This window comes from Budorcas taxicolor, chromosome 16, assembly GCF_023091745.1.
Source record: "Budorcas taxicolor isolate Tak-1 chromosome 16, Takin1.1, whole genome shotgun sequence".
NCBI classification, from domain to species: Eukaryota; Metazoa; Chordata; class Mammalia; order Artiodactyla; family Bovidae; genus Budorcas; species Budorcas taxicolor.
In genome coordinates, this window is record NC_068925.1 from 40,048,723 (window position 1) to 40,067,453 (window position 18,731).

The following is an 18,731-nucleotide window of genomic DNA, read 5'->3' on the forward strand; positions in this document are numbered from 1 at the left end:
CTTGGGTGGCTCTTGATTAGAAAGTTCAGAGACGAAACACCGAGGTCTGGAGCACCGAGCTCGGGCGGAGCTCTCTCCCAAGGCTGGAACGTCCAGAGCTGAGAAGGCTGCCCACGTTGGGGGTTCCCTGGGACAGCCGGGCTTCCGCCCCGCCTCCAGCCTGCGGCCCCGCCCCGTTCCGGCTCACGTAAATAAACGCGAGGAGCCGGCGACGGAGTCGCGGCTGTGAGGCGAGGTCGTTGTAACCACTTAGGTGTCAGGAACGAAAATCACTGACCAATGAGCTGCTTGGATGGTCTGGGCAACCGACCAATCGCGAAGCCTCGCACCCGGATATGATAGCCGGTTCTGAAACCGAACTCTGAAAAAGTGTGAGGGGCTCCCCACGTGGGTCGGGGCACTGGGGCGTGGATCAAAGGATGAACGTTTAGTAGGGTCAGTGTCTCGCGGGTGCGGTGAGCGTGTAAGGATCATCCCTTTGGATTTTGAGTTGGAAACAAATAAATGAGGCTGTTTGTCCGTGGAAAGAATTCCCGCAGCGGTGTCCCAGAGCCAACGTGTGGGGAAGCCCCTCTGATGGTACCACACAGAGAGCAGGAATCTTAAAGACGCAGCTCGGGTAGTGGGACTATGAATCTCTTACCTAAAAGCTCGAAGGAGTTTGGCTCCGTTGACTATTGGGAGAAGTTCTTCCAGCAGCGAGGAAAGAAAGCTTTCGAGTGGTATGGAACCTACCTGGAACTGTGCGGGGTGCTGCACAAATACATCAAGCCCAGGGAAAAGGTAAGCGCGGCCTGGCAGCCCGGTGTGTACTCTGGAAAGTAGGGACTGAAAACAGAAATCCTGCATTTGGTAGACCGTGACCGGCGTGGGGGCCGGTCAGAATATCCTTATACAGTTTTCAGATAACAGCTTCCACCCCCAGATCATTCTTGAATTAGTAACCTCACAGAAAGAATGACTTATTAAGTAGTGCAAACTAGGTAGCTCCTCCTAGTGAAGAAAGTGTGCTTTTCTGTCACTGTGAATGCCCGGGGAACTGGTAGAATCCGTGGCTTTACTGATAAATTAATCTGTTACCAAATAGTTGTTGTGAGCCCACACTTTAAGGCGCTGTGCTCATCCCTTTAGCGGCAAATGGGTTGATACATAAACCCTGGGCACATTCCAGAAGTGATAAGTACAGTAATAGGTTGGACAGAGATGGGGTTGTACTGGAAGTAGAGAAGGAAGAGGGTAGAAAACGAACATTCAAGGAAGAAACTCTAAGAGCCAGACTTTATGTTGGGTGCTGCGTGTGTGTGTGTGTGTGTGTGTGTGTTCAGTCATTGAGTTCTCATAATACATTTCAAGGTGAGTGATAGTACAAGACTTCTACAGATGCAGAAACTGAGGCTCTGAGAGCCAGTTTCTTGCCCAAGATCATAAATGTGGTACATGGTCATGTGGGGATTTAGACTTAGGGCTACCTAGCTTAAACGCTTATGCAATTGTCACAGGACCGTGCTTTTCCAGAGATGGGGCAGAATTTTGAAGGATCAATGGGAGATACCTCAGTAGAGAGGGAGCCAACAACTTGTGTTTTAAGTTTCGCTTCATGAAATAGCAGAATATCATGAGTTGGAACCCAAGGCATGAGTGGAATAGGATTATGCCAGACCTAGATTTTTTTTTTTTTTCTAACTTTTTGTATTGGGGTTCAGTTCAGTTCAGTTCAGTCACTCAGTTGTGTCCAACTTTTTGCAACCCCTAGGACTGCAGCATGCCGGGCTTCCCTGTTCATCACCAACTCCCAGAGCTTGCTCAAATTCATGTTCAACAAGTCGGTGATGCCATCCATCCATTTCATCCTCTGTTGTCCCCTTCTCCTGCCTTCAATCTTTCCCAGCATCAGGGTCTTTTCCGATGAGTCATTTCTTCACATCAGGTGGCCAAAGTATTGGAGTTTCAGCTTCAACATCAGTCCTTCTAATGAATATTCAGGACTGATTTCCTTTAGGATTGACTTGTTTGATCTCCTTGCAGTCTAAGGGACTCTCAAGAGGCTTCTCCGACACCACAGTTCAAAAGCATCAATTCTTCGGCACTCAACTTTCGTTATAGTCCAACTTTCACATCCATACATGACTACTGGAAAAACCATAGATTTGACTACACAGACCTTTGTTGGTAACGTAATATCTCTGCTTTTTAATGTGCTGTCTAGGTTAGTCATAGCTTTTCTTCCAAGGAGCAAGCGTCTTTTAATTTCATGGTGCAGTCACCATCTGCAGTGATTTTGGAGCCCAAAATAAAGTCTGTCACTGTCTCCATTGTTTCCCCATCTATTTACCATGAAGTGATGGGACTGGATGCCATGAACTTAGTTTTCTGAATGTTGAGTTTTAAGCCAACTTTTTCACTCTCCTCTTTCACTTTCATCAAGAGGCTCTTCAGTTCCTCTTCACTTTCTTCCATCAGGGTGGTGTCATCTGCACATCTGAGGTCACTGATATTTCTCCCAGCAGTCTTGATTCCAGCTTGTGCTTCATCCAGCCCGGCATTTCTCATGATGTATTCTGCATAGAAGTTAAGTAAGCAGGGTGATAATATACAACTTTGACGTACTCCTTTCCCAATTTGGAACCAGCCTGTTGTTCCATGTCCGGTTCTAACTGTTGTTTCTTGACCTGCATACAGATTTCTCACGAGGTAGGTAAGATGGTCTAGTATTCCCATCTTTTGAAGAATTTTCCATAGTTTGTTGTGATCTACACTGTCAAACGCTTTGGTGTAGTCAGTAAGACCCAAGTAGATGTTTTCTGGAATGCTCTTGTTTTTTTCTATGATCCAGCGGATATTGGGAATTTGATCTCTGGTTCCTCTGCTTTTTCTAAATCCAGCTTGATCATCTGAAAGTTCATGGTTCATATACTGTTGAAGCTTGGCTTGGAGGATTTTGAGCATTACTTTGCTAGCGTGTAAGATGAGTGCAGTTGTGTGGTAGTCTGAACATTCTTTGGCATTGCCCTTCTTTGGGATTGGAATGAAAACTGACTTTTTCTAGTCCTGTGGCCACTACTTAGTTTTCCAAATTCGCTGGCATATTGAGTGTAGCACTTTCACAGCATCATCTTTCAGGATTTGAAATAGCTCAACTGGAATTCCATCACCTCCACTAGCTTTGTTCATAGTGATGCTTTCTAAGGCCCACTTGACTTCACATTCCAGTATATATGGCTCTAGGTGAGTGATCACACCATCGTGGTTACCCGGGTCATGAAGATCTTTTTTGTATAGTTCTTCTGTGTATTCTTGCCACCTAGGCAAGTAACAGTTTTGCAATAGTTTCAGGTAAATAGCAAAGAGGACTCAGCCATACATATACATTATCCATTCTCCAAACTCCCCTGTCATCCAGGCAACATTGAGAGGAGTTCTGTGTGCTATACAGTAGTTTCTTGTTGGTTATCCATTTTAAATATAGCAGTGTGTATATGTTCATTGCAAACTCTCAAATTATTCCTTGCCCCCATCCTTCCCCTTTGCAACCATAAGTACCTTCTCTAAGTCTGTGAGTCTCTTTCTGTTTTGTAAGTTACATTTTCAATGGTAAAACAAATAGGAGATTTCAGTTGCAACTACTGTATTTGAATTCTGTGACTTTCTATCAGTTCTTGAGTAGTAAATGTTTGATTCAGAGAAAAGAACCACCATGGTTAGTTTGTTCCTATACTTGATTAATAAAGGCTTGTTTCAGAGAAAAGAACAACCCTGGTTAGTCGGCTTCTGTGTAACTTGCATTGTTATAGCTAAATGTGATTTGTTACTAGTGAGTTCCGGTAGAGCCTAGAATCAATTCTGTAATGGTGTTCTCATTCCTTTGCCTTGATCACCTCCATCTCGTTTTTTTTTCTCCCTAGGTGCTAGTGGTTGGGTGTGGTAACTCAGAGCTAAGCGAGCAGCTGTATGATGTGGGCTATCAGGATATAGTGAATATTGACATTAGTGAGGTCGTCATCAAGCAAATGAAGGAGCGCAATGCCAGTCGACGGCCCAGGATGAGCTTCTTGAAGATGGACATGACACAGATGGAATTCCCCGACGCCTCGTTCCAGGTGGTGTTGGACAAGGGCACCCTGGACGCTGTCCTGACAGATGAGGAGGAGAAGACCCTGCAGCAGGTGGACAGGATGCTGGCTGAGGTTGGCCGTGTCCTGCAGGTGGGCGGTCGCTACCTCTGCATCTCCCTGGCTCAGGCTCACGTCCTGAAGAAAGCAGTGGGTCACTTCTCTCGGGAGGGGTGGATGGTGAGGGTGCACCAGGTGGCCAGCAGCCAGGACCAGCTGTTGGAAGCAGAGCCTCGGTTCTCCCTGCCTGTCTTTGCCTTCATCATGACCAAGTTCAGGCCGGTCACTGGCTCTGCCCTTCAGATCTTTGAGCTGTGTGCTCAGGAGCAGGGCAAGCCTGCGCGGCTGGAGAGTGCCGAGCGGCTGGCCGAGGCGGTGCGGGAGCGGCAGCAATATGCCTGGCTGTGCAGCCAGCTGTACCGCAAGGCCGGGCTGGGGAGTGTGTCCCTGGACTTGTGCAATGGGGACACGGGGGAGCCACGCTACACCCTCCACGTGGTGGACAGCCCCACTGTGAAACCATCGCGGGACAATCATTTTGCCATTTTCATCAGTGAGTTGGGATTGCTCCCTCTCTTTCCTGAAGGGGGCTGGCTTACAGGGGCTGGATCTGGGATTTGGTGGATGGGTATGCCTTGGCTGGCTTGATCTTGCAAAGGGGTGGTACTTTGAGAGGTTAGACTGGCCACAGCAAAAGGAAGGGGGAGCTGCCTGCTTGAATCTGAAGTTTATGTCTTCCCATCTTCCATGGCAAAGGCCTGATGAAGTGTGAGAATGGGGTTGGCCTGGAATAGGGAGAAGTAATACAGATAAGTTTAGGCAGGTCAAGCTGTTGTAGAGATGTTACTTTGTATCAGAGTAGTAGAAGCAAGGAGTCTTGTAGCCTGTGAGCAGCATGACCTGGGGAAGTCTCTGTGCTTCTTTGCTGAGTTTATGCAAACAGGACAGAGTAGCTGCTGAAAAAGGCAACTCTGGGACCAGGCTGGTTTCCCTTCCTGGCTTAATCCCTTCAGGATGCTACTAGATGAGTTAGTGTTCTTTCTGTGCCTCAGTTTTCTCCTCTATAAAGTGACTGTCTTCTGTAGTTGTGAAAAGCATAAAAACTCTTAGAATAGTGCCTGGCGCATGATAAGTTTTACAAATGTTAGTGTTTTTATTGAAAGGGGTAAATGATACCAGATTCACCTTAGTAATAATCAACAGAGATAGTATGAGGAAATGCTTTCAAAAGTAGAATATTCTAGACAAATGTTAAGTATTGATACGTCGTGCTGGTAATTGGTTTCCCAACATGGAATCCATTTTTCCAAGTATTCTCTTATCCTGACTGTCCACCTGTGGGAACAAATAGCACAGTGGATGTGAGCATGGATTCTGGGGCTGGACTGCCTGGGTTTGAGTCCTAGCTTAGCCAGTTACTAGCTGTGTGAACTTGGGCAAATACAGTAACTTCTGTGTCTTAATTTTCTCATTTATAAAATAGAAATAGTAATAATGCTTCCTGCATCTTGGGCTGTTGTGAAGATTTGATTAGTTTCTGTTTGTAAACTGTTTGGAATCATGCCTGGCATATAAGAAATGTTAGCATTATTACTATTTTTCTTACACTTGGTACTCACCTCCCTCCCCTTACACGCCCACACTTTTTTCCACACTGGGTCCTGCCATGGGTCTGCTGGCAGTGGGCCTTGTGCACTAGGGAATTGATAGCCCCTTAGTAGGTCACAGTTGGAAGGGATGGCCTGGCTCTCTGCCACGTGGGGCATGTTTATTGTGGGCTTGAACATTTCCCAGGACTCCCTGTCAAAAAATGCCTCTTTCCAGTCCCCCAGGGTCGGGAGACAGAGTGGCTGTTTGGCATGGAGGAGGGCCGGAAGCAGCTGGCAGCCAGTGCAGGCTTCAGGAGGCTGATCACAGTGGCCCTTCACCGAGGTCAGCAGTATGAAGGCATGGACAGCATCCAGGCTGAGCTGTCGGCCAGAGTCATGGAGCTGGCCCCGGCTGGGATGCCCGCCCAGCTGCAGGTAAGAAGGCTTGGGTAGCAGCTTTCAGGGTCTCTGGAGAAGTCGTATTAAGAGTCAGGAAGGCAGAGGTTGTCTTGGAAGAGGCTAGGACTAGGGTCTGTGACCCTAGACTGTTCCTGGAGGGCATATCAGCAGCTAAGAGCTAAGTGGGTAGAAATTATGTCCCAGGCAGTGAGCGGAAGGTGAGTGATTGCCTTTATTGAGACACATAGTAGCATCTGTCTGCAGGGCCTCTTGGACAGCAGAAGGAAGTCCTCCAGCTCCTCACAAGGTGGATTACTCAGACAGTTCTCCTAATGCACTTTGCACAGGATTTCCTTGGCTATTTTGCTCCTTAGAATTATCATTGTGTGAGGTAGAATGGGAAAGGGCCAAAAGAGCTCACCTTAATTTTCAGAACATTAACTCCGTGGGTTTGATGTTTTTCTAGGAAGGGAACTGAAGTTTTTGCCAAAATGGTGATATGGTATTATCAGTTGACACTGTCTGTCTTGTGCTATCCTGGTCATAAGACAGGGTGATTGACTTTACTGCAAGGACTTTATAGAAAAAGTTTCTCTTTCTTGATAGATGGGAAAGACAACCTACCTGGAGTCTTGGTGCTATAGTAACAGACCTGGAAGGAAGAAGCCAGTCTCCTGGGTTCTCAGCCTGTGGTTCTGCCCACAAGGCTGACTTGTGCTTACAGATTAGTAAGTCTGTGATGCTTCCTGAAGAGTGGGGTTAGTGTCATTAGAGAGACCCAGAGCTTGTGGGAAGGTTATTTTGTGAATTTTCTCTCAAAGTTTGGAGTCCCTCATGATGATTAAATATTCCTGTAAGTCTTTAAAAAGAATTAAGTGTAAAGATTGGGAAAGGAATGGAAAAGTTTGGGGGAAATGTATTTTTTTCCTCATTTTCTTTTTTTCCTGTTTAGTAAAATGCAGGAATAAGATGAGAATCACTGGGAGAAGGGAGAAATTTCTCCAAATTTGGAAAGGTTGCTTTGCACATAGATTTTGGTACCTTTATCCCAGCTCACATTCCTTCTCTCATGGTTCTGGTCCCTCTTCAGGGTTGCTTCTCACTTTCATTGTCTTGGACTGTTAAAAGTCCTTTTAGGAATTACTCTTGAGAAACTCCTGTTTTTCTTGTGGAGAACCAACTGATTTCACTAATGGTTTGGGGAATCTTTATTCAGTTGGTTTTCAAAAAGATGGATTAAGCTTTTTGAGATCTAGTCAAATGCCCCAGAAAAGTACTTTGACGGAATGGTGAATCTTTGGAGTCGTTGCTACACAGGACCTTGGTGTGGGGATTCCTCACAGAGACACAAAGGCAAGGGATTAGACTTTCTCATCTTTCTCGATGGAGCTGGCATTTCGACCACAGAGCTGCTGTTCTTTCAGGTGCCCTTCCTGTCTGTGGGTGGGGACATTGGGGTCCGCATTGTTCAGCACCAAGACTGCAGCCCGTTGAGTGGTGACTACGTCATTGAGGACGTGCAAGGAGATGACAAGCGCTACTTCCGGCGGCTCATCTTCCTCAGCAACAGGAATGTGGTGCAGTCAGAAGCCAGGCTGCTGCAGGATGTGTCTCACAGAGGTGAGGCAGCGTGGACGTGGTGGCGGTGTCCCTGTAGGTATGATATGGACAAGGCGGGGTGGCCAGAAAGACTTGGGAGCTTGGCGGAGTTGTAGGACAGACCTGGATATCTGTGACCAGAGGCACATGGCTCCGTGGGTCATCCTCTTATCTTCTGGGCTGTTAGAGTGTGAGTGGTGATGAACAGAAGGGGGGTCGATATTCTCTTCTTGAGCAAAGCCTGGCTGTAAAATGATAAGGAGGGGGGTGCGATGGTTTACCAAATAAATGTGATCATCGCCTTAATGCCTGAAGTTCAGAGACCACCTATTTTATAATTTACTCCATATGTGTCTGTATATTAACTCAGTAGGCCTGCTCTCCTCCTTACAGCCACCTCCTAGCACTTGGTTTAGAGGATTGTAGAGTTGGTGGGTGCCCTAGACGTCACCTAGTCTGCTGCTGTCCAGTAGAACTTTCTGCAGTGGGAAATATTTAATACCCAGTGAGCTGTCCAGTGTGGATGCTGAGCATTAGAAACATGGCTGGTATGACTGTTAAAGAGCTGCATCTTTAATCTTATTTATTTCCAATGAACTTATAATTAAATGTAAATAGACACAGGTAGCCAGGGTTACAGGCTTGGACAGGGTAGATCCAGACCATATTCTCTAGGATCCCTTTTAAGTGATCTCTCATGTGCTGCTCAGAAACACCCCCTAAGGGGGAAAGCAATCGTTTTTTCGCCTGCTGTTTTCTCCCATGTATATATTTGTACTTCAAAAGCAATACTTGCTTATTGTAATCAGTTCACAAATCAGATGCATAGAGTAGAAGTGAACGCTCCTCCCCTCCACCTCTCCAGTATAACTTCCCTTTTGAGGCCCAGAGACTCAGGCTTGGAATTTGAAATTGGCTTTTCTGATTCTTGGAAGTTTCTTTTGCCTGATGACCATGCTGTTGTGCTGGCAAGGCCATCTGGAAGGAAAGTGAAAAGAGAGAGTTCAGAACCTCATGAGGTCCTGGGTTTGCCCAGAGCTCAGGGTCAGGTGACTCTCTGCAGGACAGTTTTCTCTTGAGGGGTGTCCCCTGGTCAAGTGCACCTGTGTTTGCTGGGTTCCCGAGCTGTCGTTGGGTCACTTGAGGTACAGGTTGGTTCAGCTTCATCTCACCAAAAAATCAGTAAAATTGCTTCAAAGAAGATATTCCCCTCCAATTTGGGTTTCAAGTTTTTTTCCCCCATTGTTGTCAAGATCCTAGTCTTCTTACCATCACTTAATTTTCATGGGAATGATTTTCCTACGGGAGTATTGGTGAGAAGAAGGAGAATGTGTTAAAAAGTGATTTAACCTTTCTGATTGTTATGTTAAATTAGGCTGCCCCTCACACATTGCTGCCCAGTGCTGCTGTGGAGTGCAGCTGGTCGCTAGGAAAACGGCAAAACCAGCTGTTCGCTCTGTCCTGGTGCAGTTGAGAGAGGAGGGAGAGGAAATGTAAAGGGAGCTTGTGTAGGATTTTCCGCTTCTGGGAACATCTGTGATGTCCGTGTCCGCTGGGGTGGTGTGCATTACCACCTGTGTGATGCAGCCGAAAGATGCTAGGTGTTGGAGACAGGCAGTCCCACATTCAAATCCTAGCTGCACTGCCAGATTTTCTCTCTGCTGAGAATTGGAATAAGAGCGTTTTATAAAAGCTACAGGAGTAAGAGTCCTGGTACAACAATTGGCACAGAGGCAGTAATTAGTAACTTTAAGGTCTTCTCTGCTTAAAAAAACTCATGACTAAACTCCTCTCCTGTGAGCGGCTTTGTGTTTCCTAAAGAAGTACTAGCACCCCTCGCTCAAGTATTCCCAGCGTTATCAGTTGTTTGGTGTTTTCTTTGCCACTTCCCTTTTCTGACTCTCTGGCACGTGTTAAATGTTGGACCACCAGCTCTTTGGGGAGAAAAAGCCATGAATTGTACTGTTCCCTAATTTCTGTGCATGAAAATGGCCGCCACAGACAGATTTCAAGCTACCAGCATGTCAGCCAGTTCACAGAATGCCTGCATATTTCACCATTGACTCCCGAGTCTCAATCAGCCAGCTGCAGCACACCGCTGCTCATGTGCCTTACTTTCCAAGGAGTGGCATACCTCACACAACCTCATTCGTCTGTGTCTCTGATCTAGCCCAGAAGAAACGGAAAAAGGACAGGAAGAAGCATCGGCCTGCTGATACCCCAGAGGACCTGCCTGCAGCCCCTGGGCAGTCCATTGATAAGAGTTACCTGTGCTGCGAACACCACAAAGCCATGATCGCCGGCCTTGCGCTGCTGAAAAACCCGGAGCGGCTTCTAGGTGAGGAGGTCGCCACAGCCTTCCACAGTAGGAAATGTGTAAGATTACAGATGTCATCAGAGTTGGCTGCCTTGCAGCTTAAGAACCATGATTACAGATCAACAGATGTGCATATATTCATGTCTTTCTTATTCCCAACTGTCTTTCTGCATCATTCATGAACATCCAAGTAACTTTTCCCACAAACTCAAATTGTAGTCTTGAAATAGACATACATGCTGATATCTATATTTTTTTCTTCTATTCATTTATTTAAAAATTAGTGTTAAATTAACTACAGTTTTAAAATTTAATGTATAAAATATCTTCAGTGAAATCTATAAAGTGAACGGATCTTAAATTGTTCAGCTTCTTGATGAATTTTTGCATATCCATATACCCTGTAACCAGATGGAACATTTAAAAATCACATCTCCAGAGAAATACCTGTGTACTTTAGGAAAATTTCTGGCTTTTCAGTGATGCATTCTTTGAGTGCCAGATGTAATTCTTTCTTGAATTTCTGCTTTTAAAAAAATCCATAGTATAGGTAGTACAGTCATAGCCTTACCGCTGATAATAGGTTGGGATCTAACCACAGGAGCAAAAATATTTGTTTCTGTCCACTCCTGTAGCTGTCTTCTCCGCGAAGTCCTTGAGTATGTCCTGCTGAGATACCCTGTACTTGTGGTCTATCTTGGTGCTGATGTGTGTCAATGGATTCTCAGTTGTTACATTTAATCCTCAGGGTTTCTCTCTTTGGCGATTCTTTCTTGTTTCATATCTTCTCTCATCCCCTGTTTCTCTGAACTTGAGTGTAGGATCTGGGCCTTTCTTTTCCTGTGACTTCTGGAACTTGGATGGACTTCCTTCACTTGTTGGGTGTGTCTTATTAAAGGTAGCTGTGGCCTTTGAGTTGGAAGCTGGGCAGAGGGCATCACATCTACATGCCCAGTGATCATGGACAAGATGTTGCCCATTGTCCCTCCTGTTTCCTAGAGGGGTTTAATGATGCTGATGGTGGGGATTATTGCTGTAATGTCTGCTGAGGGCTTTGCAATGTTTAAGGAACCATAATAATAATAGACTGATTGCTCTTCTGGAACTAGTAAAGGAAGGATCATGAGGCCAGGGTTGAGTTTACATGTATTAAATTGACTCCTGAATTTCTAGAAAGAGACAAGGGAGGCCAAGTCTCTAAATCTTGTATCTTCTGGCTAGAGTGAACAATCCGACTGTCTCTTTTGTCCTCTCTAAGGCTGGTGCAGAACTTTACAGTGAGCAGATGGTAACATAATGCTTTTATTCTTTATTACAGAGACCCCACTGGCACTGTTGGTGGTAGGCCTGGGCGGGGGCAGCCTCCCTCTCTTTATCCATGATCATTTCCCAAAGTCCTGCATCCATGCTGTGGAGATCGACCCCTCTATGTTGGAAGTGGCCACCCAGTGGTTCGGCTTTTCCCAGAGTGACCGGATGACGGTCCACATCGCAGATGGTCTGGACTTTATAACCCGCCTGGCAGAAGAAGAAGGTACTGCTGTTGGAGAATTTGGACGGGTGTTGAGGAAAGATTGATCCAAGGTTGTCAGGCCTGCAAGGGGCTGTAGAATTCCTCTCTAAGAGATATGAGCATCATCCCAGTCTTTCACCTGTTCATTTGTTCCCTCATTTGTTGACATATTTATTCAGTAAATATAGAGCGTCTTAGAGAAGGAAAGGGCAACCCACTCCAGTGTTCTTGCCTGGAGAATCCCAGGGACGGGGGAGCCTGGTGGGCTGCCGTCTCTGGGGTCGCACAGAGTCGGACACGACTGCAGCGACTTCGCAGCATAGAGTGTCTATCATATGCTCAGTGCTGTTAGGGGTTAGGCTGCGGCAACAAGTAAAACAGACTGTTTCCTGCCGTCATCGTGCTGAGAAATCAGTGGGCTTCTCTTCTGAATTTCTTCTGACCCTGTGATCTTGCCACCACCTCATCATCCCGAGAGTCAGTGTCTGGAGCTGAGTGAGGTAAAGGGGAAGAAATGTTGGGGGTGTGTGTTGGGAGATGTGTTCTGTAAATCTATCAGCTCGAGGTGAAGCCAGAAATGGAGTAAAACATCATTCATGTAGATGAGTAGTTCTAAGCCCCAGAGATATTTGGCAATGTTGGCAGGCAATTTTTGGTTGTAAAAGCACAGCCTACCATTAGGTAGGGGTGCTTCCGGCATAATAGTGGGTGGAGGCACATGGAGGCCAAGGGTGCTGCTAAACATCCTGCAATGCACAGGATGGCTGCTGATGATAAAGAATGATCTGGTCCAAATGTCAACAGTGCTGAAATTAAACCCTGATGCAGGTGTTAGTGGGAATTCCAATAGCCCTGCTGCTCCTGGGATTAAGGCTCCATTTTTCTCTAATAATTTGTATCCCAGACTTGGACAAAAGGCATGTTAATGTGTTCTAATAGCTCTGCTGATGCTTCTGCAACTTAATGTATAGGCTCCTGGTGACTGATGTTTTACAGAGTGTGAGCCCCTTAAGGAGAAGTTAGGTTGATTCAGTCCTGCCTGAAACTGGGGAGTCCAGGCCACCCACCCTTCCTAGTCTGTTCATTCTGCAATAGTTGCTCTGGTTCTCGCTGGGTTAGAGCATTTTCTAGGAAGGGTGTGGCAAAATGGGATGCCGGGGTAAGTATTTTGGTGGTGGTGCTGCTGCTAAGTTGCTTTAGTCGTGTCCGACTCTGTGCAACCCCATAGACGGCAGCCCACCAGGCTCCCCTGTCCCTGGGATTCTCCAGGCAAGAACACTGGAGTGGGTTGCCATTTCCTTCTCCAATGCATGAAAGTGAAAAGTGAAAGTGAAGTCGCTCAGTCGTGCCGGACTCTTAGTGACCCCATGGACTGCAGCCTACCAAGCTCCGCCATCCATGGGAATTTCCAGGCAAGAGTACTGGAGTGGGGTGCCATTGCCTTCTCCGAAGTATTTTGGTGCAGGGATAGACAAATGCTGCCTTAATTGCAAAGTGAGCTGAACTCTTATCAGAGTTTCCCAGATATGCTCTCTGCAGCTGGGGCCAAAGTAGGGGCCCAGACCCAGGATAGCTAATACATGTGAAAGCACTTAAAACAGTGCCAGGCATGTGGTAGGTACTCAGTCCAGGATGTGCTACTATTGTTAGGACCTCTAAACCAGATCTGAACAGCCCTGGCCTTTGTCTCTAACAACAACCTTTCAGGTTGTTGGAGGACTCAGTGCCACAGGTGGGGGCCGTGGTTGTCCTTGAACTTTGATGAGCCAACATGTTCTGCTCTTGAAAAACCAAAATCAAATCTGTGCTATGAACAGTGATGGACATGCTATAGTCCTAAGTAAATATATATTGATTATTGAATAATCATTAGCACCGTCTCAGTTTGCTAAAAACCAGTCGTTCATATTGTAGGCCTACCCCTTAAAAAAACTAACATTCTAGTAAGGAGTGGATCAGATTCATCATCAGTTCTTTCTCACCCATTGAACAAATGCCTTCTTTCTTGAGCCAATAATTGTTCAAGTAACTAGAAAAGATTTGCTGACTTTAATTTGAGAACATTTTTCTCCAGAGTTAAGTTAAAGATACCATGTGCTGGGTCAGCCCTTGCAGGCAGAGGCAGCTATTTTGTCTAAATCAGTGGTTCTCATCTCTGTCTTTTGAATCACCCAAGGAGCTTAAGAAACGTACCAGAGGCATCTCACTTCCCATCCCATCTGTTCTTCTCCACCCCAGGAGTTTTTAACTCTGTTGTTCAGGAGTGGAGCCCAGGTTCTCTGAGTATTTAGAATTTTCCCATTTGGCTCTAGTGTCCTGCCAGGGTTGAAAATCACTGGTATAGATGTACTCTGAGTAATGATCCTGCTGGAGTGGACCCCAGAAATGTGTGTCTGTAGAAGGGGCTTTAAAATGTAGAGGAAGATGAGATGATGGTGCAAACTTAGATGTGGGCACTCCCAGCAGAGCCCTGATGACGTAACTGCTTTGGACAGTGACTTTGGTGCTCTTAGGCACCACATCCTCCATGTCATTCCTGTTGACTTAGCCACCTGTGCCAACCACAGGTCGCAGAGGAAATGTGGAGGAATGTGAATGGTGTTATTTTATCCAGCACAAAACAGAGACTTGTCTGCTTCTCTTTCCCAGCACGGCCTCACTACGACGTCATAATGTTCGATGTGGACAGTAAGGACCCAACCCTGGGAATGAGCTGTCCACCCCCAGCATTTGTGGCCCAGCTTTTCCTGCAGAAGGTCAAAAGCATCTTGACTTCTGAAGGTATGAAGCACAGAAGGTGGCGAGGGAGAAGGGATGGGCCCTTTAGGAAGATTTTCTTTTTAATGAAAAATGCTCATAAGTGTGTAGCATGATTGGTTTCCCCAGATTGAACATACTCGTTTACCAGTACCCCTACAAGTCCTCTTACCTCCTTTCAGGTAAGGAAAGGAGGGAAGAGGACTTACCTGCACTGGGTCTTCGTTGCTGCGCTTGGGCTTTCTCTAGTTGCAGAGAGTGGGGTCTGCTCTATTTTGTGGTACGTGGGCTTCTCACTGTGGTGGCTTCTCGTGTTGTAGAGCACGGGCTCTAGAGCACAAGCTCAATAGTTGTGGCGCATGGGCTTAGTTGCTCCACAGCGTGTGGGATCTTCACGGACCAGGGATCAAACCCATGTCCCTTGCATTGGCAGGCAGATTCTTAATCCATTGAGCCACCAGGGAAGCCCACCATCCTCACTTCTATCAGCACAGCTTAGTTTTGTCCATACGGAATGTTCTCTCTGTTCTTTCACTCAACATGATGTTTGTGAGGTTCACTCATGGTGTTGTGTTGACATCGTTCCTTTTTATTGCTCTGACATATCACTAGGTGACTACCATGATTAATTTATCCCTTCTGCTGTTGGCATTGGGCTTGTTTCTTTTTCGAGGATTTACTAGGAAGTACTGCCATTACCTGCCTCTTGAGAAATCTGTATGCAGGTCAGGAAGCAACAGTTAGAACTGGACATGGAACAACAGACTGGTTCCAAATAGGAAAAGGAGTACGTCAAGGCTGTATATTGTCACCCTGCTTATTTAACTTCTATGCAGAGTACATCATGAGAAATGCTGGACTGGAAGAAACACAAGCTGGAATCAAGATTGCCGGGAGAAATATCAATAACCTCAGATATGCAGATGACACCACCCTTATGGCAGAAAGTGAAGAAGAACTAAAAAGCCTCTTGATTAAAGTGAAAGAGGAGAGTGAAAAGGTTGGCTTAAAGCCCAACATTCAGAAAACGAAGATCATGGCATCCAGTCCCATCACTTCATGGGAAATAGATGGGGAAACAGTGGAAACAGTGTCAGACTTTATTTTTTTGGGCTCCAAAATCACTGCAGATGGTGATTGCAGCCATGAAATTAAAAGACGCTTACTCCTTGGAAGGAAAGTTATGACCAACCTAGATAGCATATTCAAAAGCAGAAACATTACTTTGCCAACTAAGGTCCGTCTGGTCAAGGCTATGATTTTTCCAGTGGTCATGTATGGATGTGAGAGTTGGACTGTGAAGAGAACTGAGCACCGAAGAATTGATGCTTTTGAACTGTGGTGTTGGAGAAGACTCTTGAGAGTCTCTTGGACTGCAAGGAGATCCAACCAGTCCATTCTGAAGGAGATCAGCCCTGGGATTTCTTTGGAAGGAATGATGCTAAAGCTGAAACTCCAGTACTTTGGCCACCTCATGCGAAGAGTTGACTCATTGGAAAAGACTTTGATGCTGGGAGGGATGGGGGCAGGAGAAGGGGACGACAGAGGATGAGACGGCTGGATGGCATCACCGACTCCATGGACGTGAGTCTGAGTGAACTCCGGGAGTTGGTGATGGACAGGGAGGCCTGGCATGCTGCGATTCATGGGGTCGCAAAGAGTCGGACACGACTGAGCGACTGAACTAGAACTAGAACTGCCATTAACATTCTGGTAGATGCCTTATGGTGAAGTGTGTGTGCCAGTCTATTGGGCATAGATGTGGGGTTGTAATTGTTGGATCACAAATTATACATTTATTCAGTTTGTAGATGGCAGTCACACACAGTGTCACAAAGCAGTTGTATTAATAGCAGTTCACATCCCTGCCAGCATGTGATGCTAGCAACCCCACATGTCCTGGACTGGGCAGTATGCTTTTTCATCTTCAGAGCTGCCTGTTTTCAGATTAGGAAACTGAGGTAGACACTTGCCAAAGTGACACACGATTAGACTTAGGGCTCCAACCCAGGTCCTTATGACTTAAAAAAGCTGGAGCTGTTAATCCGTATGTTCACCACCTCCCAGGTGTTTTGATTTGGTTTGCAAACAGAGTTGATTTAGAACCTTTATTGTTACAAATAAAGGTATGTGTTATATATGTCAGGAATATAATTTTTCTCTGAAATTGATATTAATTACTTGGGGGTATTAATTTCTTCTTTCTCAAAGCAATTCTTTGTGAAACAGAGGCATGGAGAATGGTCATATTTGTTAGCAGCACAAGAGAGCAAGAAATGAGCCTGAAGCCTTCTTATGGTTCACGCACCCCCTACCTCTCTCCCTTCATATGCTGTGTGTTCCTGGCACAGTCACTGCTGCCACGGATGTGTCCCTTGCTCCACCTGCCTCCTGGGATCAGGAATGGCCATATTCCTCAGAGCAGAACCTTGTCTCCTGTGTTCCCTGAACCATGGTCATTCTCTTCCTTTCTCACCCTGCAGGTGTCTTTATCCTCAACCTTGTGTGCCGAGACCTGGGGCTAAAGGACTCGGTGCTGGCTGGGCTTAAGGCGGTGTTCCCCCTCCTGTACGTCCGGCGAATCGAGGGTGAAGTCAACGAGATCCTGTTCTGTCAGCTGCACTCTGAGTGCAAACTCGCTACACCAGAGCTCCTGGAAATGGCCCGGGCCTTGGAGCAGACCCTGAGGAAGCCCGGAAAGGGCTGGGATGACACGTATGTCCTGTCAGACATGCTCAACACTGTGAAGATCGTGTGAGTGTCCGGACCAGGCAGTCCTCTCAGCTTCCTGCCAGACTGACCTCAGGCTGCCGGCCTGCCAGGGACTGAAGAAATACAATGTGTATTAAGCCTCGTATTTTTCTTAGTTTCATACTCACCTACGTGCGCCCTCCTGCTCGTGAGATTGCCTGAAGGTCTGGGAGAATAAAACAGTCTTTGCTGCGCTGTCTTCTTCAGTACTGCTTGGGTTGATCGCCTTTGCTTCCTGTGCTGCGTCCTTGAGTAGGTTCCCTGCTGGAGCTCCAGCAGGTGTGATGCCTTAACAAGTGTGTCCCAAGCTCCTTAGGACTGGAGACATCACACGTGATTACCGGTTGGCTTTGCTTTTTCCCTCTCTTGGTCCTATAGGAACCATCTCAGGTGAGATAGACAGTAGAGCATTTTGTGCCAAAAGACTGTAAATAGGGCAGCCTCCCTATAGATGTGAGACAGGTTTAAAAGAGTGTCTACTTTGTCTTCCTGGAGATGAAACTACTGCTGACGTGCTCCTACGTTTTAAAAATCTGGTAACGCACTCCTCTACTTTTTTCAATTTTTTATTAAACTTTTTATTTTACTTTGGAGTATAGCCAGTTAACAACGTTGTGATAGTTTCAGGTGGACAGCAGAGGGACTCAGCCATATACATACAGGTATCCATTCTCCTGTAAACTTGCCTCCCCTCTAGGCTGCCGCATAACATGGAGTAGAGTTCCCTGTGCCATACAGTAGGTCCTTGTTGGTTATCCATTTTAAATATAGCAGTGGGTACCTGTCCATCCCAGACTTCCTAACCCTTCCCTCATCCTTCCCCCTGCAACCATAAGTTCGACCCATTCTAACAACTTTTCTCATAGCCCAAGCCGTCTATTCTGTTCCTCCAAAAGGAATGAATGTATCTGGCCCCATGATCTCGTGTGTCAGAGTCTTAGCAGTCTGAAGCCTCTGGTATTGGTTTACTCACATTTACTGAGTGGCAACTACATGCCAGACTCACTGTAAAAAGTTGTAGTGGAAGTAAAGATGTTTAAGAATGGCCAGAAAGCACAAATTAGTAATAAAAATGAACATGTTCCAGAAACGCTTCTAAGTGAGTGATTCAGTACACTGTCTCATGTAATTTCAGATAAAGGATAGTTAAACCAAAACTGCATCTAACCCAAATCTCACTTGAGCCAATTGAAACTATTATGCCAATTCATCTCTTCTAATAGTAAGTAAGCCAAGACTGACTTAATAGCAGTGCTATGGGAAATCCACCAGCCCAGCTCCTCTCCCCACAGGCCCTTTAAATGGACTCTACCCTCTTGAGGCAAAGCATATTTCAAAACTGTGTTGTCATCCTTACACAGTTTGCAGCCCGTTGAGAAGAAGTCCATATGTGCAGAATAATGTTTTTAGATCACGTCCATTAGAAATACTAGGTCTTCTTCAGGAGAGGGGCTTCCCTGGCACCATGTAAAGGGAAGGTTATCTCTTGGCTTGCCTTCTACCCCAAGGGACTCAGCTTTGGCATCCTCCATCATTGTCTAGTTTGTAAACTCATCCGGTATTGGGATAGGTTATAGAGGGTCTGAGATGGAGGGTCACCCTCTAGTGCTGTGCAGACTTTCAACAGCACAATTCTCTAGCTTGGTGGCATAGCCACCAGCATTACCAGAATGATAACAAAGTCTCAACTATGTCTT

The 18,731-nt window shown here is 46.1% G+C and overlaps 1 protein-coding gene across 1 annotated transcript; it reads left to right on the plus strand.

Moving 5' to 3' along the window:
• Positions 1-377: 377 nt before the first annotated feature.
• METTL13 (methyltransferase 13, eEF1A lysine and N-terminal methyltransferase) lies at positions 378-17,444 on the plus strand. Its single transcript, XM_052653893.1, has 8 exons — positions 378-783; positions 3,903-4,662; positions 5,934-6,133; positions 7,522-7,717; positions 9,867-10,034; positions 11,332-11,547; positions 14,176-14,307; positions 16,767-17,444. The coding sequence occupies exons 1-8, from the start codon at positions 631-633 to the stop codon at positions 17,039-17,041; spliced, it is 2,100 nt and encodes a 699-aa protein (XP_052509853.1). The 5' UTR covers positions 378-630; the 3' UTR covers positions 17,042-17,444.
• The last annotated feature ends 1,287 nt before the right edge of the window (positions 17,445-18,731 follow it).